The sequence below is a fragment of the Rhipicephalus microplus genome, chromosome 7, assembly GCF_043290135.1.
Source record: "Rhipicephalus microplus isolate Deutch F79 chromosome 7, USDA_Rmic, whole genome shotgun sequence".
NCBI lineage: Eukaryota > Metazoa > Arthropoda > Arachnida > Ixodida > Ixodidae > Rhipicephalus > Rhipicephalus microplus.
In genome coordinates this window covers 101,672,172-101,695,824 of record NC_134706.1, presented here as the reverse complement: position 1 = coordinate 101,695,824, position 23,653 = coordinate 101,672,172, and the positions used below count along the sequence as shown (strand labels likewise).

Sequence of the window (23,653 nt, the reverse complement as noted above, 5' to 3'; positions counted from 1 at the left end):
ACGGACGTGAGCGCATTCCTACGCTTGACACAATAGTTGCTTACCGCCCAGATGCTTCAGAATACCGCCCAGCCTCTGAACTTGTTCAGTGTGCCGAAGAGTGTTGCCAATTAGCACGTTCATGTACGTCTGTCGCACAATGCCTTCAAAAAGAACAGCTTGACCAAGCCAAGCCTGCTCACAGCTTCTCCGTAGGCATATTTTTATGGCTTTCGGTTCCATTCCAGTCCCACGACATCTCCCAAAAGGTCGCACTTAAGTACAACGGTCCCTACTGTATCGTTGAATGCACATCACCGGTCAACTACGTCGACGGTCTAGTGACACCTGCCGATGACAGACGATGCCTTGGTCGTGAGATAGTCCACATCAGCTGCTTAAAAATTTACTATGAACCCCTTGTGCTTGCTGCGCCGTTAGGCGCCAGGATGGCTCGTCTTCACCACCGGGACAAGTGTAGTGAAGAAAAGATAGAGAGAGACAGTATCTAGTCGGAGTAGCTAGACGACGACGGCGGCGAAGAGCTGAGCCCGTGACAGTGACTGATGCCCCCGAAACCTGGCAGTTGGTTTCAGTCGATAAATCCCCTTATATTGCTTTCTGTTTTGAGCCTAATAAAGTTGTTTCACTCACCCACTGACCACATTTTTTCCCCTCTCATCGTTCAGGTAAAGTAATACTTCATGGAGGGCCTTGAGGCTTTTAACGACGGAGCTACTTAAGCTGGTTGTTAGTCCATACTAAGTGAACAGTACATTGTCTTGTCTTGTCTTGTCGCCTAGGATATATTGGCTCATACCCACATGGGGGATTGGCCACACTGTACCTCATAATAGATAATTTTTACAACGCTTGCTAAAAAAAGAAAGAGAAATTAGATAGGAACAATAATAATGTTCCTTTAAAAAAACGTGAAAAAGTGCCGAAGAATGCGATAAACAAGAATATATAAAACAAATTAACAAGAATGAGGAAGGGGGACAAAGAATTGGATATATCTGGCAGTATCACAAGCAGCGTATCCTTCCGGTTGCCTGAATGAATTTATGTAGCACTGACAGAATAGCACTGCGGCCCACACCCAGCTGACTGGCTCCAAACGATAATAGGGTGGATTGGCGTAAACTGGCACGTGCTTTCTCTGCCCTCTTCGTCTGCAACTTCGCTCATACAAAACGTGTGCCCGTTTGTCTCTTGTGGCATGCAACAGCTCTAGCGGGAACGAGTACAGAAATGTAGCGAAGAAAAGAAACAGATCGGTAGTAAGAAAAAAATACACACAATAAAAGGAATGAAAAGATGAAGTGACTCAAGAAAGAACTTGCGGAACGCTTGAGTGACCTTTCCAGAGTAGGGGGCGATACCGCAATCGGCACCTGTGCGTATTGACTTCTTAACTGATAGCATTGCTGTTATTCTGGACAGACGTGTCCATCGTGCATGTCGTAAAGCATCAATTGATTGTATGCGTCGAAACGGCCGAGGAAAGCTATTCTAGAATGTCTTTCTGTAAGTAGAGCCAATAAATGCCCGCTACATCGCCGCTGTTTTCTTTGCGGTTCAGTGGAGAATAAAATACGCATGCGTATGGCAACACGTGAACTTGCGCAGTTATATGTGTGAGCACTTCGTAATGGGTGGGCCTTCAACACACCCACCCCATGAGCAGTTCACATGCGTGGGCATCTGGTGTGAATCTACGCTTCTGCCACCTAATCCATATGTTAAGGAGACTTCTTATACAACCTAATTACACTAGCTAAATGACCTAGCATTCTCCACATACTTTGCTCCTCCCCACTATTCTGTCAGTATGGCTTGAGGGGGAATGAATTAGCTTCATTAGACCTAATAATTTAGTATACGCAGAGCATTGTATTCAAGTGCCAAGGCCGATACTTACAACACCGTGGAGAACAAGCAAGGAAGTTAATACCGCTGTTTAGGGTTCCAGGTGTCTGCTATCACAATAATAAACGTTTACGCTTACGTGCTTGTCTTTAAATAGCCACATAAAATTTACACTTTGAAGGCTAGGATTATAGATAGGAATGAATTACAGCTCCTATAATACATTTTCGGAAGGCGTTGCTCAGCACTATGTTTCGAAGAGCGAAAGTTGTCGTAGAACTGACTATTGTTCAGCATTCAAAGGACGTGGAGAAATTTGTGTTTTTGGCACTCTCTTATTACAACGTATGCGCCAGATAGAATAAGAGGAGATTGTTTGAAAAGCGCTAGATTATCTTCTACGAGAAGCAGAAACTTGAACTCACTGGTGACAGAAAAGCATAAGTTAAAGAAAAAACATTTAGCAAGAGTTGAGATGCGTCTATCCTTTAGGTTCATGGTGAAAAGTTATGAGTACACATAAAAATATGTAAAAATTGATGAAACACATACACATATTAGTTACAGTGGTTATATACTGCATGTAAAGATGTATACGCACCGCCTGTTGGTGGCAAGCTTGTTCCCATGATAAGGCATTCATTTTTCGCGTAAAAAAACTCAAATGTGAGGCGTGGTGAACCTGCATAAAGGCACAAAAATGGAGCACAACTTTTGTTGACGCTAGGTTTTTTAACTGCATGTATACAGTCATCTATATTGTATTAGGTGCCGAATGCAGATCAGTAGACTGAAAAGTTGATTGTTGAAACAGCTCAAAATAAGTACGGATACGATGCTGCCTTAAGCATTTATTCATTACACCAAGAAATATACTTCCGCTAACACCATAATCTCTAGGCTTGTTCAGCGTGTTTGAACAAAATCCCTCACTGGTTTTCATCTCATCACTTCATTGCTGTAGTACATTGAAAGCGCTCCAGTTTGCTCTGCCACGACTTGGTCACAAGGTGCTATACGTCTTCAGTTCAAGGGCTCAAGAAGTACGATTACCGAGAAAAATACCACCTTTCTTGACGACAGCTCTTTCGTTGAGGTTACGGTCTGCGAGATAACACATCCTTTCAAGCCCTCAAGACACTACATTGACTTATTTTGCACGGGCCTAGTGTCTCCCATAGCATGAAGAAGGCTGCTGCGTGCTTCGGGGTGATTTGTTTTTGGCCCCAACAAACTAAGGAGCATTTCTAAGAAGGTTGATTAGAAAAAAAACAAGCCTAGAATCTTTGTGGAAAGACCACTCAAGAAACTACGCTACAAGCAAGTGTGAAGGGATGTCTCACGTGTGAGATTTCGACATGGTGTGGAAGTTCTTATATCGGGCAGATAGGTCATGGCCCGCAAAAGAATCAGTGCAAGCACGACAACACACTGAAGCCAAGAAGTGATAGTGATTAGCTGTACACGTTTGGCTGTTATTTAAAATTTAAAGAGCCCAAGGACGTGCGCATATATTATTACCGGACTACAGGCAATTTTTCTAAAGCTTTTGTGATGCAGCATGTGTTATTTTACTATCAATACGGTCACGGCCGATGTGTTCACATGTTCTCGCCCTGGGCTGGTAAACATCTAGGTACCTGCATGCCACACAGAGCGCCCCGGCAAAGACACAGTGACAAAGGGGCGCGCGTGCTGACAAACCCCTGCTAGTGCGTGGCTCATACTGCCCGCTATCAATTCTGAGGTCAGTTACTTATGCTTACTGTAGAGCATGTTTTCTTAGGCGAACATTACAGTTCAATCAGAAACAAAATTAAGTTTTTGTGATTGTAGTTATTCCGCGCATATATTTCAATGAGTGGCTTCAAATAATAACTGTTTCAGTGTTTGATGCCTCCCAGTAAGTTGTTGGCTATATTGTCTAAAATAACTATTTTGAAAATGTTTATTCACTAAGGATATAAACAGGTGGTCTGAACATATAAAAGATTCATTATACTTGCTGTGTCATCTGCTGCAAAAATGTAGTTTATGAAAATAAATTGCGTGAAGTTCAAGGTAATTCGTGCCACGTACGCGAAACAACTATTCGCCTATATCTGTTTAGGTAAATTGCCGTGCAGAGAACCAGTGACATGCTATGACCGTCTCCAGATCTGCCTGGCCCGGTGACGTTTAGATTGCTGGGGCCTATTTTGGTCCCTTGTGGAGAAAAATATCGACTCACTTGCTCATTTGCTATGATAAGGTAGTTGATATGTGTTGAAAAGATAACCATTGTTTTCGTGACTAGTCAGTTTGAAGTATGTAATTGGTCTTTTACCTCAATGTATTGTGTTGTTTTTTGTTCCGTGCTGTAGAAACTCCACTGTAAGGTGGAACGTGCACATGAACAGCCAAGAGGGTACAAAATAACTAAATACTTCACAAATTATTATAGCCAAAAAATAATAAACAAAAAAAGACACAAATAAAACTTCTCTGTGGCTTGGAGACAAAGCGAGTGGGTAGGAACTTTCGTCTGATTTGCAGGCTTTTGCATAATGACCCATATATGCCCAGTTTCCTACATATAGGATGCTTCTTTCATGGACTGTAACCTCGCTATACTTTTAGTTGATGACTAGCGCCACTGACACGATGTCAAGCAGGTCACATTCTCAACGTTTACAAGCCTAGGCATTGCTAGCTTTTCATGCATCCTACGTGCAGAAATTGATAACGATGTAATAGTATGCCACTGGATAGATAACAGTATTGTTACTTTTGTCTCCAATGTCATGATGTTCTGCCAACGCAGTGGTGAAGCAATAATTAGGAGAAAAACAAGCTAGAGTCACGTATAATAGGCCATTACTGAGAGCTAAGCAAAATGCCAATTTGAAAGGTGTAGACAGGGCAGACGAGAACATCTCCGTGTACAACTCGGCCATGGGTAGAGAAAGCGCTAGTCTTCTTTGTTTAGCTACCTTCTCAACACATCAGTGAACAATGCTCAGCAGTTGCATAAACTAGTAATGAAACATTGAGCACATTCTCTTTGAGAGGCCCATTGCAAAGGCCTCCTTCAAGAAGTATGGGTCAAAGCCCTCACGCGGAAAAGGCTGCCAGCCGGCAAGACAACATGAAAATCGCTTTGATCACACCGACTACATATTCCCCCATTAGAATAAGGTGACAATGTGAGCCCATACGAAAAGACAATCAAGTGCCTTGAGAAGTGCAATGTTGTAGTGCACGCGAAATGCTTCAGAGCTTTTGGTTGAGGGTATAGGTGCACTTAGCAATAGCATTTATATGAACACTGTCAGCTCAATTTCGCTACTTGTGTTGCCATCAATCACCGCATATATACACGTACGTATATATCGTAAAACACAAGAAAAACAAATTAATTCAGGAAGAGACTCAGGCGTGCAGAATTGAACGTGGGATATCTGAGTCGTGAGAGCATGGCCTTTACCACTGAACCACGAAGAAGTACCTCTTTCAATATTCAAACAGAAAGCTATTTATATTAACAACTCACTACTTGTGATGGACATCTCGGGAGAAACTATCGTGTTTTAGTACAGCCAGCAAGACGGCGCAAAGAGCGCGCATCACCATATCGTCATGATGCGGCGGCGCACGCTCTCATCTCCCACGAGTACTTTGCTCCGTAAAAGAGGGGCAGGGTGGATGCTCACCGGTGCGCTTGCCTATCTCAAGAAGGAGACAATAGTACGCCTTGGCTGGCATCGGGCTTTCACCAGCGCTATTCTGATGTGGTTACCGGGCGCAAAAAAGGTCACTGAAATTGTTGCACAGTCTCCAATAGCGTGACGGGTGCGGTTTTCAGACACAGTGAAGTAACAACTGAGACATAAATTCGCGTTCATTTGTACTTGAAAGTACGTTCTGTGGGTCAGTTATGCATAAAAAGTGCGGGGTACGTTTCGATTTACTTGTCATTGTGCGCATAACTTTCTATTCTGTTGCTGTTGCGTTTATATACTCGCTTTTGCAGCAAAGCTGTCACTTTTTTTAAAATATTTGTTTTGCCTTTTTTTCTGAGTTTTCGCAAATGTGGGTTCAACGCCAATTATTCTATATAAAAATGGAAAGTAGGCTTTATTACTGCTATTGTTTTATTAACAACTAATTTGCCGATAACGCTAATTGACGTGAATATTTTGGGTACTTTTACTGAGAATTCTCGATCATTTTCGAGAACACGGCTCAGAAACCATTTCGCATCTCTCGATTATCGCATGAACACGAGCTTGCGGTCTCACGAGCTTGCCTTTCCCCAGAGCCACCACGAATACGACACAAAGACGGTCGACGTTATCATTTCTAGCGAATAATCGGTTACGGCGATGAAGCCAGCGTGCAAGGATCACTAAACGCGTCACAGTACTATCTCTAGGTGCTGAACGTGCTGTTGAGACCCCGCATGCTGTTCACAATCGAACTAAAGTAACAACTACGCAACTGACGCAACTCAAACTTTGTAAAAATGTAAATGTATACTAAGGTGCCGAGTAAATAAAGGCTGCCTCTCGGGCTTGAAAATTCATCATTACTCCGTTCTTTAGTGGGTGTGCCATGTGCCTTACCGTTCACTATAATGTCCACATGTTGCCCAATGAGCTCCTTCGTGAATTTAAGAGTCGCTGTCCTGCAAATGTCACAGTCAGTTAGATTTAGGGCATATTTCTTGAAACACTCTCATAGTGCAAACTTAGGTCCTGTATCAATAAAGGTGACTGCGCGTCACATGTTGCCAGGTCTACCACTTTTGCATTGATACCCACTTGCAAGAAAAAATGATGACGTGCACAGTAAACAAGAATGCGGAAGACTGCAATTGTTCGTGCCTTCTGCAAACATTTATAGATCGCGTGCAGCCCTTTCCTCTGCTGAGTAGGAACCGGCTCGCCAAGCAGAACCATTTTATGTCTCCTGATTCCCTGCTCGAGTAGTTCTCTGCTTCAAGTACACTTTATTGAACGAGCAGCAACAATTTCTCGTAAATAAGAACTTGCGCAGTCGTAGGAAATAATGCAAACGGTTATTATTGGACGCGATTCTCATGTCCACCTTGTGAACTGTTTACTTCGGCCTACTGTGATTCGCTGGAGTAAAACTTGTTGGGCTAGTCGAGGCATTGTACAAGAACAGTAGATGACGCGAACCACTAACAAATTTGTAGGCGGAAGGTTCACGCCTAAATTTTTCTAGTGGTTCGCGTCGTCTAATGTTCTTGTGAATTGCTACAGCTTGGTTGCTTACCTGACGTAGAATTAAGGGTGGTGCATGATCCTTGCTTCGGTTTAAAACACTTCAACTCGTTCATACACAAGTTCGGACTGGGAAATTTAGGACAAATATCCTGTTAGTGTGCTTTTATTCTACATCTAGCTCTACGCAGGAATTGTACCGATGGGTGTGGTGCGTCAACGTGGTCAAGAGCGCCATGATGTCATGGCTCGCTGTACTTTCAATCAAATGAAGGAGCGTTGTAGAAATGAACATGTCCACGATGTGGAAACCTCGAGAAAAGCTGCATTCTCGATCACAATTTCGCTTACAACTTTTCCCACCAGGCACTTCAGCTTCGAATTCTGAATTTTACAATTTTCACCTTACTATTTTTTTTCCTAGGGAACCTAGTTGAGCGTAATTCACCTAAATTTCTAATATACAGGCTTTTTATGGGTGTCCCGTTACAACACAGTTACACATATAATCACGACTTACACTAATTCTAATTAAGTGAGTGCAGCGCATTTTGTTTTAGTGCAAGACAATACTTACTTGCTGGTCCAGCTACCGCCATTATTCTGAAAAATTTCAAGAAAAGAAAACAATTCAGCACTGTTCATCGTTCAAACATCTTTCAGAAGTCAGCTGCCGGATACTCCGTGGAAAAATGGCTGTTCAGGCCTTGTGTATGTCAAACATTACAGAATGGGCATTGGTAGTAGCAAGGTACGTGTGCGAGATGTGCTCGTATACTGTGCGATGTTGGTAAATATTAACAAAACACCAAATGGTAGATATTTCCGAAGCCACTACTTATGACGACTCTTGTAATCAGAATATCAATAAGACTACTGAATTATAGTATTGTAATATAGCAGTTGTTTGTCCATGAACAACTTTTCCCAGTGACTTGATAGAATTTCAACTAAGCCAGGTATGTGGGAAAAAATTTCTATTCGTGAATACTCTTAAAGAAAAACTACAACAGATCGTCCTTTCGGTGTAAAAGCTTCGGAAGTGAAGCCTTTTGTCAAACACAAAATAAATGCGACGATAACTATGGCCCTGCAGGTTTTACGTCCGTTAACTTGCATTGAGTAGCATCCCTACATGCAACCACGAGTGTAGTGCTGAACGACCTTGCTGTTGTATATTTTATAATTGTGGTAGATATTTGTACATGACCGTAGTAAATATAGAAGTAGGAAGCACGAATAACCACGTTCACTACTACATAAATGTGCCGGTGAAATACTTATTGATCAGTCTTGAAAAACCGCTTCCTTCCCTAGCGCATTTAGATAGTCGAAACAGATAAATATTATAAGTGGGCACGAATTGAGCTGCTACTACAAAGAATACAAAGGTGTGCGTCATTTTGACGAATAGGCAAAGTAACAATTTCGCTACAGTTTCTTTTAGTACGTTCTGAATGCGGTTGTTTTAGTTTAGGATTCTGCACTCTATGACATATGCAATAATATTAGTAATAATAATTGGGTTATAACGTCAAACGACTCCTATATGCTTATGTAAGATCCCGCAGTTGAGTGTTCCGGAAATTTTGCCCACCTGCAAATCTTCAACGTGCTCCAAAATATAAACAGTCGGTTCTCAATGATTTTCGCTCCATGCCCCGCCGCGGTGGTCTATGTTTAGTAAGGCACCCGGCTGCTGACCCGCGTGTCGCGACTTCGAATCCCGGCGGCGGCGGCTCCATTTCAGATGGGGGTGGAAATGTTGTAGGACCGTGTGCCCAGATTTGGGTGCATGTTAAAGAACCCCATGTAGTTAAAATTTCCTGAGCCCTCCACTACGGCGTTTGTCATAATTATATGGTGGTTTTGGGACGTTAAACCCTACACATCAATCAATCAATAATTTTTCATCAAAAATGCGACCTCCGCATCTGGTATTTGATCCCCCGAACAGCAGGTAAGCAGCCGAGTGCCATAGTCACTAGACCACTGTGGCGGGTTCATAACACACATGTAGAAATTCTCCTGTATGACGTATATACATTTTCTCTTAAATTCCGGTGCCCCACCGCGTTTGTCTAGTGGCTAAATTACTCGGCTGCTGAACCGCAGGTCGCAGGATTGAATCCCGGCTACGGCGGCTGCTTTTTCGACGAAGCTTGAAATGTGGTCGTCACCGCCGGCACCGTCACAGTCAATTTTCTGCCTCACGTGGCTTGTCTGTAATGTCGTCCTTGTACAGTAGCATAGCGTCGAAAGCCGAGAGTGTTGGTCGAAAGCCGATGATGCTGTCCGTATACGGACAAGATTCTTTCATGTAAATGTTGAACAGCATCTGAACGACGAGCTTTGTAATCTTACCCACGCAATACATTAAGGATATAGGTCTGTGAAGTCTTGGAAACTGCGTTTTTTCACAGGCGTGAGAACCAACATTACATCAGCAAGTTTCCACTCCTGTGGCGTTGTCTGCTTTTCGTACTCTTTAGCATGCAGGCGTTGAGGTTATGGATATAGATATCGACTCATTTAACGAGTATTTTGTTCGTCACTCTGTCCGGCCCTGACACTAATTTAGTCCTCAGCCGATTAATCTCCGCTCTTATCTCTGCAAGCGAGACAGACGTAACGAAAGACAACTTTTGTCCCATTACATAACTTTTATGCTCTTATGCTCTTATACGCTCGGCTTACGGACCTCTATGTTCGTTTTATCATGTTCCTCTTTAGGGACGCCTAATTAGGGCGCCATCTATATAATTGCTGTTTAAACGCTGCCTTTCTGCTATCTGGATCTAAGTGGTGGTGAAGAAGTCACCACACCCCAACTGTTATAGTTCTCTCTCCTGACAGACATCCCCTTAGTTTGTTTTTGTGAGTGAGATGGTGTGCTCTTCAATTTGCGTTAGTAAAGCCGCAACTTGTTTTAATATATTCTTACACTATCTACTCTGCTCAGGTTCGTTCACTAATGCTCTTCTTCCAAAGATTAAGAAAACGCCTGTCTACCACTTCACTGTGTTCGCTGGTTTCCAAACCTTCAGGAGGCTTCTTTAAAGGAACTCTAACGAGTGAAACAATTTATCGTGTATTAGCAAAGTACCATTTCACAATCCCGAAAATACTGCTTTTATCCAGACACCACAATTAGAAAGCGGGAAACGAGCGTAAAGAAAATGCGAGTGGCGAAGCTAACTTGAGATCGCAGCGTAAAAACCATGAAGTAAGAAATTTTGAAGGAGTGTGGTGGGGCCAGACTCCTATTGGACGTAGACTCCAATAAATTAACATTAACTACATTGTATTTTTGTTTGTTCCATAGTCTAAACAAACAGAGTTATCAAAAATTTCATCAATCCCATGCCACAAAATTATTAAGAATACATTTTGAAACTTCTTACGTCACGCGCGGAAATTTTGACGCAAAATTAACACGAAAACTTCAACCTGGATTTTCTCCGCTACTATTAAACCAATGAAAGCAAACATATCGCATTTCAGTTCTCAAAGTGCAGGTTGTCAATCTGAATCTGAATCAGTGATTGTTCTTATTTAGTGTTTTTAACAGTACGTCAAATGAATATTCATGCACTTTTGCAGTTATGCGGCGAGCGCTGAAGCCTTGCGTATTTTCTTGCCCTTACGTCCTCCACCGCAGTTATATCTTCTGTTTGCCTTCTTCCAATTGTAACTTCTTCAACTCATTTACGCCAGACAATAACTCTATTACGCCTAGGTGGCCTAAGCAACGTGATTTGTTTTTCTTGAAACAGTTATGTCCTAGTCAGAAGCAGCAGGAGAATGCCTCGAAGCCCAACTTTCAGGAGGATATTTTTCAGTGAGCTAAATGCTAGCTGCAATTACCCTCTCTCCCTTCTTCTTTTTTTAACTTTCTCCTTCATTATAACCTTTCAAGGCCCCACTGTACTTAGGCACAAATGCGCTGACCTATTTCAATGAACAATGAAAAACGGTGTAGTGTTTTAAAGACATGCAGCTCCTCCTATGTAAGGTCATGGAGACATCCGCTTTGATAGTTCAATTAGCGTAAGCAGACTACTATTTTATTTTAAAATAAATATATACTTAAAGTGAATAACTGACTATAGGGGTTAGTACTTACTTGATCCGCTTCTTCATAAAACAAATCAGCCTCAGCAACGTCAGTGCTACCCCACTTGAACTCAGCATGCATACATCGAGCAGGGCTTCCTAAATCAACATCTGACATGCCGACGAGATGGAGACGTTGATTTTTGGGAAGGAACTGTGTAGAGGAAAATTGCCGGAGCTAGTAAAGAATTCGCACATACAATATAAAATAAGAAAAAGCATAGTACTTGTACGCGTCAAGTGAAACACCATTTACATCAAAATGACAATCAGAGTCTTCATTGGTCAACCAACCAACTTTAAAGTCCGCTGTCCATAAATGCCTTGACTGTAAAAGGCTGCCTCAAATAAATTCTCTAAAATCCTATTAATCACATTGATCTATTTTCAACTTTACAGTGCTATGTCTTATTCCTTGGTGGTCTTGTCACCAATCATTGGTTCTCATTAAGAAGTCACTTTTCCGCAGTTTTATTAGCCGGTGACTTCCTACATATATCTGTATTGTCCTTTCAACCATCTGCGAGAATCAACGCATCTCGCAGTGCATTTATGCTGAAAATTGAAGCCAGAATTCACTGCCGGCTGTCTTAATTTGTCCAACTAGAATCGTCAGCCAACAGTGCAGAAACGTTTTAAATAAACTAAAAGTAAAATTATTGAATAAAAAATGTAGGGAACTTGACGTGAGATACTAGCAACTCCTTATCTACTCTGCTCCGGCGTGTACAATTACGGGTCTATGAAGATGTAGAGGAAAAAGTTAAATTGAACGAAAAAAAAAGGCAAACTTCCACACACATGCACGATATTCTCGTCAAGCCTTCGTGACAGACCAATCGAACGCAGAAAGCAGTTTCCTTCCATAACGCTCAGTTGTGTCAGTTGCAGAGGATAGTACAGTAACAAATGAAATCAAATTATTACCTAGGCACTGCAACATCCCAGGCAATGTTGCTGCGGATGAAGCAGTTGAACAAGGAGAAAAAAAAACAAATATCAAGAGCGCACGCGAAACAGGATGAAATAGAGACGCCACGACCAGTTCACCCTTCGGCTTCTAGAGAACAATACCAAGATGAAAATTCAGAATGGTAAGACCTACTTTGCATTTATCGTACTTCTTTATTCTACGTCAACCTATGACGGAATATTATTCAGCATTAACAAAAATTGATGACAAAAAGTTATAGAGATTGCAGTAAATAGTCACTGTAATGTAGATGTAAACAAAGAAAAGTAAGCGAAAATATATGTACTCACTGGCAGAGGCAGAACCTCCTATGTGTGAACTACATCCTATCGCGCAACCTCTGAATTATAGTGGTGTTCATTGTTTCGTCCAGTTGACGGGATATATACGTGGGTTTATATGTTGTAGTGTGTGGTTGTGCAAACTGCGCTATCAGGGATCACTAGCGTAGGTGTGCAACACTTTTTAAAGGTGGTTGTCTTTTTTGAGCTACCTAAACGCGAATAAGTTGGTCTCTCTGTTGGTTTATGTGCACCGATTCAACCTGCCGGCGAAAGAGACATCCATTTTGATCTGGTGGCAGCATTCATACTTGCAAATATTGTCGATGAAAACGGAAATAACACACATACATGAGGCACAACGCCAATACATGGGTGTTAGGCATTGTGTTTTTTTTCTAGAAAAGACATTGGTAGGTAATTATACACACTGAAGTGTTTAATACGCTGCGTGGACAATGAAACACTATGAACGAAAAGCTAGTCTTTCGTACAATTTAAATGAAATTAGAGCGCTTTCGCAAAAACGACTTGGTGCTGCCACCTACCAGTGGCTCTGCATTTAAAAAAACTTAACTCATCCCTTATGAAGTGAAAGCTAGTCTTTCGTACACTTTAATTGAAATTAGGGGGCTTTCGTAAAAACGACTTGGTGCTGCCACCTACCAGTGGCTCTCCATTTAAAAAAAACCTAACTGATCCCTTATAAAGTGAAAGTTAGCGCATTTGCGTGCATCTTGCAGGGACATTATTAATTGGCATTCCATATATGCATTCAATACGCTGAACGGAGCCGTATACAAAATTTCATGACACAAGCCTCTTTCAACTCTATCGATTATATTCAAGTGATTCACAAATTAAACTTCTCGAGTAACTTACAATAAATCGTGTGCACTGAGTGTTTCAAGTATGCACTAGGGAGCACATATTGCATTCAGGTTCAACTCCGAAAGATGCCGCTTTAGGGCCCCCAACTTTCGTTTTAACAAACAAATCAAGATCTAAATGTAGAATTTATTTGCACGTTCGCTGAAGGCTAACTGTAGGTATCGACTTAGAAATGCTGTTGCAGTTTCTCCGGCTACGGTACTCCGTACGTAAAGACGCATTTTTCATAAATATTCAGAATAAAGAGTCTAAAGTGTCCGAGATGTGCACGTTGACATGTGCACTTTGCTGTCTAACAGTCAATGTTTTATTCTCTCGCTATAACAACTTAAGGCGATAGCTTTTTCGAGCCTCAGTGACGCTGGACAGTAGGCCCATCAGAATAATAAGAACCTCTCACCTATTGCAGAACCACTGCCTTAAAACATCACAATATTGACCATAAACAAGCTATAAAAAGCGAGTGGTTGCTCACCATTTGCTTATTATTTAGAGCAGATACTTTCTTAGTGCAACTCTACTTTAAGTGGTGGCTCCCGGCGGTGGTATAGTGGCTAAAAAACTTGGGTGCCTACCCACGGGTGGCTGATTGAGTCACGGCTGTGGCAGCTGCAGCACTTTCGATGGAGGTGAAAGTGCTGTAGGCACAGGTGCTCAGATTTGGGCACATGTTAAAGAATCCCAGGTGGTCGGAATTTCCGAAGCCCTCCGTAACGGCGTCTCTCATAATCATATGGTGGTTTCGGGACGTTAAACCCTACATATATTCTAATTTACGTGATGTACAATGTTTCACCAACGCTGTGTATTATGTCTTATCTTTGGCGTCGCCACGTAAGCGACCTTGTGTAATGCCGAAGACTCTCCAGGAGCTCCTCTTTTCGCAACATTTTATCTTTCAACATGAGCAGAATGCGCTACATAAATGCATAAATTATCTTATTGGGGAAAATTGAGGATGGAAGGTCACTGAAGGGGAGAACGAGAGGTGATTCGCGCACACTAACCCATGCTCGCCAAGTGGCTACAAAGCCACATGTAGAATAATGGGGAAGGTTTATGAGTATTGACGAGTACAGACGGACGCACGAGGATTACGGCAGTGGGAGGGCCCCCTGAAAATGAGTTGGAAAGTCAGCCCTGCAAATTGTAATAATAGGGATAAGGATGCGCTCCGACTAGGGAGGGCGGGCACAAAGATAAGTTGCGCTCCGACTAGGGAGGGCGAGCATGAAGTTGCCTCATGGATGGTGGTGGAGGGGGGGGGGCGGCGACGAACCTTTGCCTTTTTCCTTGAAGGGGTTTTTTTAGCACGCCTTTTTCCTCGAGTTTGTATATTTGTATCGCTTCCAAATAGCGATGTAGAAAAATGTCTGCTTTTTTTGATAATGACGTAGGGCAGGACTTTGGAGAATGACGTGCTCCATGGCTGCTATGCATGAAGTGTGGCAAAATGTAATTCTGTGTGGGTAGAGGTGATAGCAGCCTTCTTTAGGTCAGCAAGATCCGGCCATTTACAAATTATATCAGGAGCCGTGGCTTATTTTGGAAGTAATACAACAATAAATTTTTTGGCACCAGCTGAGACCGAGCTTCTGAAACATTTTAGAAAGGGTGATATCATAAAATTTCTCTTAGTTTGAAATGTTAGCAGAAAGATACCGACTTTTAACAGTAGATGAAGATGTGTTTTCACCTGGTTGAGAGAGCAGCGCCAACAATATAGATTAGCTCGCGCAAGTCTATCATCGATGTCATCCCTCTTTTTGTACTCTTCGTCTCCATGCTACTAATACGGAGCATAACCACTGGAGGTGGACCTACCATTTCTAAGACCTAAAGGTCATTCTCAGACGCGGTCTTTTACGGCTTGAGCCAAGACACCTCACCAATACTTGGCGGTACAGCAGATGACAATTGAACAGATGAGTTTGGCCTCATAGGTGACAGGTACTTGAGACAATACCTAGACGAAATTTTCGCTGATAAGCCCACTCAACAATGAGGTGACCAGAGTAGCAGAATAGTACCAACAGCGAAATAAACGTCTGTATTTGAAGCACCGTACTCACGTCGTTGGTTGCTCTGTGACGCCGTCTTCTGAGCACGGGTGAGCTGACGAGCATGATCAGCTTTCGCAATTGTCACGGACATACTCGCTGTCGATAGTGGACGGGGCAGTGTCCTAAATGATAACGTGCAGCAGCAAGCTCGACTTTCTTCCGTAGAGCAGGAATGGTAAAAAGCTTGCAGTGCTTTGACAGGATCAATTGTACGTGAAGCTGGCCAAGAGTAGGGCCAAATCGCAGTCTTGGTGGTCTGTGGACACATACATGGCAAGCATCTCCGTAAGAGTGCGAATGAAGTGATCCGTGAGACGGTTGGTTTGAGGGTGCTAAGCAGTTGTCGGTTTGTGCCAACATCACTAGAATACAATAGAGTCTAGTAACGTTGGTATGTGCTGCGTGGAGAAGGGACGCATGATGTCAGCGATGACTTGAGATATAAGTATACGGCAATGGTCTGCGAGCAGCTCTCTCGGGGCTCCATGAACCAATATGACATCACGTAACAGGAAGTCAGACAGCCCCGCCGCGGTGGTCTAGAGGTAACGGTACTCGGCTGCTGACCAGCAGGTCGCAGGATTGAATCCCGGCTGCAGCGGCTGCATTTTCGATAGAGGCGAACGTGGTGTATTCCCGTGAGCTCATATTTGGGTGCACGTTTAAGAACCCCAAGCGGTCGGAATTTCCGCAGTTCTCCCCTACAGCGTCTCTCATAATTATATAGTGGTTTTGGGATGTTAAACGCCCTATATAAATCAGGTCAGCCACGTCGGTTGCACATACGTCAGTGAAGCTAGCGTGATAGCATAGCGTATAGCGCAATCGGTATCAACTGCTACACAGTTGTCTCACAACAATTAGGCGGGTAAGAACCAAGCAGGCTTAACCCTTACGCAATAAATAGTTCCAGAGGTATATCGACTGGCTGAAGATGGCCCGCGGGTAGTACCTGTGATGTTTTGCGACGTTGGCATAAGCCACAAATGGCACGGTATGTGCTCGTACGTGTGAGACATGCTAAGGTGTCTGGCATTGGGTGCGTCCTCTAGTTCAGTGAGGACACAGTGCCAAAATTTCTCAGGCATGACACAACGAATGTCATAGCTGTGAAGTCGAAAATGGTCACAAATGAAGACACCCTTTATATACACGAATTATGAACGCAGGCTTCGTTTGACGAAGATTTCGTACGGTTTACGATGTCAAGCAACAGTACCGCTCCTGTTTTCCCCCAACGTGGTGGAATTGAGACACTGATAAAATGATGTGCTTCGATGGAGTGTCGATGCTATCAAAAGCGCTGACAGGGTACTGGCAGAGGCGAACGACATCACGGTGCAGGCGGCCAGATTTGTTGACGACCGAACGGGAAAACTCTTGCTGGCGCAAAGCCTAGCGACAAAGGCGCCCAGATAGATCTTCCAGAAAGTTTAGGCACCTAAGCGTGTGGTGGTCGGCCACAAGCGAAAAGGACCCTCCGTATAGCTAAAACCAAACAATTCACTACCGCCCAAACGAGAGGCAATAACTCGTGCTACGTACTTGAATAAATACATGCAGGTGACGATAAGAGGTTCCTGGCGTATGCAATAACCCAATCCTAGCCACGTTGCTGTTGAGCTAGCACTCGAACAATTCATGTGCACTTGTATCTCTGCAAATTTTTAGCAGCAGCAAGCCTGAAGCTTGCCGGAATCGGAGGAGTTGTGAGAAGTGCGATTACAGTCTAGAACGCAGAAGCTTCTTCTGGGCCCCATGAAAACTGGACGTCATGCTTGAGGAGCTGTGAAAGAGACCTCGTGAAGAGCGCAAAATTTCTCACGAAGCGTGATAAGTAGGAAAATGGTTCGATAAAGCTGCGTATATCCATCGCAGAGCATTGAACAGGAAAGTTCTTGTCAGGCTGATTTTTACCGGGTCTGGTTGTACACTGTTAGCGTCAACTTATCGGTGAAGTACTGTGCTTTGGTCGCACCCAAAGTGACGTTTAGAAGAGTTTAGCCTGCAGCGCAACTGAAAATGCTTGAGACGTCTGAGAGGCACTCTGTATGAGTTTGAAACGTTGGCAAAACAATAACCGCCATATCCAACAGCGAATCATGTTGCAGAAGATTGCTCGCGTATGATCGGGTAATCAGCTAATCTTTTCGACACAATTTCCATCATCGCATATAGCCAGACACCTTTGTTATATATTGTCACGGTACAGCGTGAACCAAAGGCAGATAAACGTTGACACAGGGACTCTCAGCAGCCAAACAGAAAGATTGCCTTCTTTATCTTCAATCAGCCAGAGCTCCACTACCTGGTGTCCGCCAAATCCCCTTATCGTCGTTTTGGTCCACCAGTACACACGCGTCATTTGCCCCCCCTCTTAATGAGCATCGCCCCGATGCTAAACCAGTAGTGCAGTTTTTTTTCTGTTCTTTAAGAAGTGTCTTGCGCAGTCACTACCTTCGTAAGGCTTCATGCGCACAACGTGAACCAGTTCAGGACGGTGCTGGCGAAGCCTCGTACTATGTGAACTGTCGGGGACGACCTCGTAGGTAACATCACTCAGTCGTCGCAGTACTAGATATGGCCCAAAGTATCTCCTTAGTAGCTTTTCAGAGAGTCCTCGTTTCCGTATGGGCGTCCAAACCCATACTCTGTCGCCGGTCTGGTAAACGACTGTTCTGCGGTGAGAATTGTAGCGGCTCGCGTCGTACTCTTGTTGTTGCTGGATTCGCAGGCGGGCTAGTTGTCTTGCTTCTTCCGCTCGTTCTGTAAACATCTTGGCATCCGGTTCGATGTCGTCGCATTCGTGCGCTAGCATCGCATCTAACATGGTTCGTACTTCCCTTCCGTGAATTAGGCTGAACGGGGTCATCTGGGTTGTTTCCTGCTTGGCAGTGTTGTATGCAAATGTGATATATGGCAAGATTTCGTCCCAATTTTTGTGTTCGACGTCTACGTACATAGAAAGCATGTCTTAAATTGTTTTGTTCAGACGCCCTGTAAGCCCGTTCCTTTGCGGGTGGTAGGCGGTGGTCTTACGATGGGTGTTGCCACTCAGCATGAGGACTTGTTCCAAAAGAGCTGCCGTAAATGCGGTTCCCCTGTCTGTGATTACGACGCTTGGTGCACAATGCCGCAGGACAACGTTCTCGATGAAAAATTGTGCCACCTCCGCTGCTGTACCTCTCTGGATAGCCTTTGTTTCAGCATAACGGGTAATGTAATCAGTCGCGACAATAACCCAGTGGTTCCCAGCAGTAGACGTAGGAAGTGGGCCCGAAATATCCATGCCAATCTGGTCGAATAGTGTTCTTGGGACCTGCACGGGCTGCAGGAGGCCAGCTGGTTTAGTCGGCGGTGACTTCCGTCGCTGGCAGTCGAGGCAAGTACGAACATGGTGTTTTACGGCTATGGTCAGTCTTGGCCAGAAGTAGCGCTGCCGTACTCTGGCCAACGTTCTTGTGTAACCTAAGTGGCCTGAAGTCACCTCGTTGTGGCATGCTTCGAGTACTTCGGAGCGAAGGGCTGCTGGGAGGACGAGCAAATACGCAGATCCTGTCGAAGAGAACTTTCTTTTGTACAGTACTCCGCTCCGTAAGCAAAATGATGACAGCGTTCTTACGAAAACAGTTGTGCCTTCTGAGATCTTCTCTACAGGTAATTAATTAGGGCAAGTAACTCAGGGTCGCCACGTTGTTGCTGTGCAATTGCGGTTGAGTCAAGCACGCCGAGAAATGCTGTTTCCTCCTCATCGGATAGAGTTGCTGATTCAATGGGTGAGCGGGATAGACAGTCGGCGTCCCTGTGGCGCTTTCCTGACTTGTGTATGACAGTCATGTCGTACTCCTGCAGCCTGAGACTCCAACGCGCTAATCTCCCGGTAGGATCTTTAAGATTTGTCAACCAACACAGTGAGTGGTGGTCGCTGATGACTTTGAAAGGGCGGCCGTATAAATACGGACAAAATTTTGTGACCGCCCATACCACGGCGAGGCATTCCTTCTCAGTCGTGGAGTAACTGGTCTCGGCGCGTGTTAGTGTTCGGCTTGCATAGGCGATTACTCTTTCTGTGCCCTCTTGCAGCTGCACAAGCACAGCTCCCAAACCAATATTGCTGGCATCAGTGTGTAGCATCGTTGGGGCTTTCTCATCAAAGTGGGCAAGCACTGGAGGCGTCTGTAGTCGCTGGCGGAGGTTCTTAAAAGCAGCTTCCTCTTCGTTGCTCCATTGGAAAGCAACGCCTTCTCTCGTGAGGCGGGTCAACGGTGATGCGATGCGTGCAAAGTCTGCGATGAATCGCCTATAATACGCACATAGTCCGAGGAATCGTCGGACAGCCTTCTTATCAGTCGGCACCGGGAACTGTGCAACAGCTGCGATCTTTTCAGGATCAGGACGAACGCCTGCGTGACTGACAACGTGGCCAAGAAATTGCAGCTCTTCATAGCAAAAGTGGCACTTTTCCGGCTTCAACGTCAAGCCCGCAGACCGTATGGCTTGTAAAACTGCCTCAAGTCTTTTAAGGTGCTGGTCAAACGTTGCGGCGAAAACTACGACATCATCAAGGTAGACCAAGCAGGTTTTTCACTTCAACCCAGAAAGTACGGTATCCATAAGTCTTTGAAAGGTAGCAGGCACTGAACATAAACCAAAGGGCAAGACTTTAAATTCATATAAGCCATCTGGTGTTACAAAAGCAGTCTTCTCGCGGTCTCTTGGGTCTACCTCGATTTGCCAATACCCACTCCTTAGGTCCATCGATGAAAAGTAACGAGCATGTCGAAGTCTGTCGAGAGAGTCATCTATACGGGGAAGTGGATACACATCTCTCTTTGTCACCTGATTGAGTTTTCGGTAATCTACACAGAAGCGCAGGCTGCCATCTTTTTTTTAACGAGGACTACAGGTGACGCCCAGGGGCTTTTTGAGGGCTGAATGACGTCATCTTCTAGCATTTTGTCGACTTGCTCTTGTATCACTTCGCGTTCCTTTGCAGCCACGCGATAAGGGTTTTGGTGAATTGGTCTCGACATGTCCTCGGTAATTATTCGATGCTTGGTGAGAGGCGTGCGGCCAACTCTTGATGTTGTCGAAAAGCAGTCTTTGAATTCGGCCAGTAGCTCAAGAAGCCTCTTTCGCTCGTTCTTAGGCAAAGCAGTGCTAACGTAGAGGACTGGTGTCGAATCAAGTTCTGGCGCCTCGTCGACAACTGCCAAGCAGCCTTGTGCGTCTGTGATATCATCGAAGTAAGCGACGGCCATGCCTTTTGGGAGTTGCCGGCGCTCATCACTAAAATTTGTCAGAAGCAAGTCCGTGCGTCCAGCGGCGACACTGACGATACCTCTTGCGACGGAAATGCCGTGTGTGAAAAGGAGCGAGGTTATTCGGTCTGCTACTCCTTCGCCGTCAAACTGGACAGCGGCTCCCACAGAAACAAGCGTGCATTTCCGAGGAGAGGGAACCACATCGTCATCAGTTAGACGCAATTGGTTTGGTCACGCCTGTGTACAATAAGGGCGCCAGAACTGTTGCGGAATGTGATCAAACTCTCTGGAATATTGATGACGGCACCGTACTCTCGTAAGAAGTCCATACCAATAATTAAATTCTTGCAGTATGCGGTGAGAACGACGAACGACGCAACGAAAGAAGAACCTCCTATGTCAATTCTCGCTGTACATCTTCCAGAGGGCATCAATAACTGACCACCTGCCGTCCTTATTTGAGGGCCTGTCCACGGTGTCTTCACTTTCTTGAGGCGGATGGCGAGGTCCTGACTGATGATAGAAAAGTCGGCACCGGTGTCGACCAAGGCTGTCACTTTCTGGCCGTCAAGTGTCACTTTCTGACACTCAGGTCAGCGGTCACAATGTCGTCGCTCTCACGCCTTGTCGGATTTACAGCGTCGTGTAATGGGGCTTTTCGTCGTGATCTTCATGGCCTGCAACCTTACCCCCGGAGGTCGCCGCCCTCAGTTTCCCCGTCGCGGGCTGGGTGACCTTCTTGCGTTAAGGTGCACGGAGGTACGTCGGTGTGACGAAGGTGAATGAGCAGGAGAAGGAGAGCGGGATCGACGTCCCAAACCTTGCTGGCGGGTAGGTATTGCCTCCTCGTCAGAAGTACGGTATTCGTAAAAGTGAGAACGGGCTCCATGGAAAGAGGCGTTCTCCAGGCGTGGTATGTATTCTTCGTTCGCACGTCGATCGTCAGACCATGTTCGAAGAGGGCGGAACAGATCACTGCAGTGCCAGCAATGACGGGCAATATGACCTGCACCTCCGCAGTTAAAGCATAGTGGACGTCGATCGATTGTGCGCCATGCGTCTGTTCTTCGGAGGGGTGGACGTCTGAACCTCCCTTCCTGCGACGATGTCCATGGTGCTGCTGTGGACGCCTGGTGGTACGTCGGTTGGCTTGGCGGTCGGCTCAGGGTCTGCTCTTGCCGTGGTGACGTATGGGCCGTCGGCACTGGGTGATATGGCGGCGATGTACCAGACGGTGAACTTCGCAGAGCATCGGCATAGCTCATGGGACGGTGCTCGTCACCAGGACCAGCGGTAGAAAATGCGTGGCGGATTTCGTCTCGTACCAGTTCAGCGACGGACGCAACGGGGGTTTGAGCAACTGGATTTCGGAACTTTTGCAGTTCTTCGCGAACTATCTCCCTAATGAGGTCTCGCAGGGAGCTTTGATCCTCAGGTATGGCAGCAGCATTGATTGGGGCGCTGCTAGAGATTCGATGATACTGCCTGCATCGTTGATGGAGCGCCCGCTCGATAGCCGTAGCCTCCTTGATGAAGTCAACTACGGTACTTGGAGGGTGGCGCAGTAGCCCGGCGAAAAGTTGCTTCTTAACGCCGCGCATGAGGTAGGTCAACTTCCTATCTTCACTCATGTTCGGGTCAGCTCGACGAAAAAGACGAGTCATATCTTCAGCAAACATAGTAACGCTTTCATTGGGTTTTTGAACCCGTAGCTCCAACAGCTGCTGCGCACGGTCGCGTCAATCGACATTGGTGAACGTATCGACAAGCTGTTGTCGGAAGTCGCCCCAAGTTAACAGACTGGCTTCTCTGTTCTCATACCAAATTTTCGCACCGCCGTCAAGGTAGAAATAGGCGCGTGAGAGCTTTTCTTGTTCAGGCCACAGATTAATCTTGGCGACACGCTCATAGTGCTCGAGCCAGTCGTTCACGTCTTCATGGGCGCCGCCACTAAAGTGATAGGGAACCAGCGGTTGAAAGATGGTTACCTGTGAAGGCTGTGTTGGCAGGGGGCCTTGGGGCGCAGGTTGCGGACTGGCGTTGGCCATTTGGAGAGGTAATCGGCACTTGCGAGGTTCCATGGAAGGCGTGAACTCTGGAGCGAGGCCTATCAGCCGCCGACTGAACCGGTGCACGGGAGTTGCAATGGGTGACAATGCGTCCGAGCTAGATGAACGGCTCCCAGTGGGAGTATGGAGCATTAGGTAGGGTTGCGTCCCAGCACTTCCACTAGTGTCACGGTACAGCGTGAAACAAAGGCAGATAAACGTTGACACAGGGACTCTCAGCAGCCAAACAGCAAAATCGCCTTCTTTATCTTCAATCAGCCAGAGCTCCACTACCTGGTGTCCGCCAAATCCCCTTATCGTCGTTTTCGTCCACCAGTACACACGCGTCAATATACATTACATACGCAATGTTTATTACTTTACAACTAGATGCACTATATTCATTTTGATAAACTATATATGTTTACAGACACCCAGCAGCTCCGGGTTTCCTTGTGGGAGAGCACTGCTTGCTTCGGCTGTCTGGGCTGTCCCCTCAAGGTCTTGCGGCAACTGAACTCTACCTGCTTTGCGAGCCTACCGCGCTTCTCATTCGGCTTGGGGATTGTAAATGTGGCCAAATGGTGGATACGTAGGCTCTTTGCGTGAGCTCCCAGCGAGAGAAGGGAAGCGGGAGTGCCGAGAAGTGGGCCCAACCAATAGCAATAGCTGATCATCTAGTGAGAATTTTTATATTCACCGATAAACGGATGCCATGGAAGGCAGCGCACCCTCTGGCGTAATCATACCACATAAATCTCACACCTTCTTTTTCTATCTCATACACATTCATTCCTCTTCTCCCCTATACATCCCGAGTGTAGCGTTGTTAAGATGACCTCCACAGAGAGAGACAGTTACCACGACAAAAGTTTTTCTTTGCTTTCATTTTTTTCGAATCTACTTCAAGGAGGCAAGTGCGCCGGCTATGGAATGTT

General features: G+C 45.2%; 1 protein-coding gene across 2 annotated transcripts in view; it reads right to left on the bottom strand.

Moving 5' to 3' along the window:
* LOC142767581 (uncharacterized) overlaps positions 1 to 23,653 on the bottom strand; it is a 73,424-nt gene that overhangs the window by 7,975 nt on the left and 41,796 nt on the right. For both annotated transcript variants that reach the window (XM_075869543.1, XM_075869544.1), the window contains exons 5-8: positions 11,206 to 11,349; positions 7,657 to 7,682; positions 6,456 to 6,517; positions 2,453 to 2,533 (exon numbers count right to left, since the gene is read on the bottom strand). In XM_075869543.1, coding sequence (XP_075725658.1) covers positions 2,453 to 2,533; positions 6,456 to 6,517; positions 7,657 to 7,682; positions 11,206 to 11,349 — 313 coding nt within the window. The remainder of the gene's footprint in view (positions 1 to 2,452; positions 2,534 to 6,455; positions 6,518 to 7,656; positions 7,683 to 11,205; positions 11,350 to 23,653) is intronic.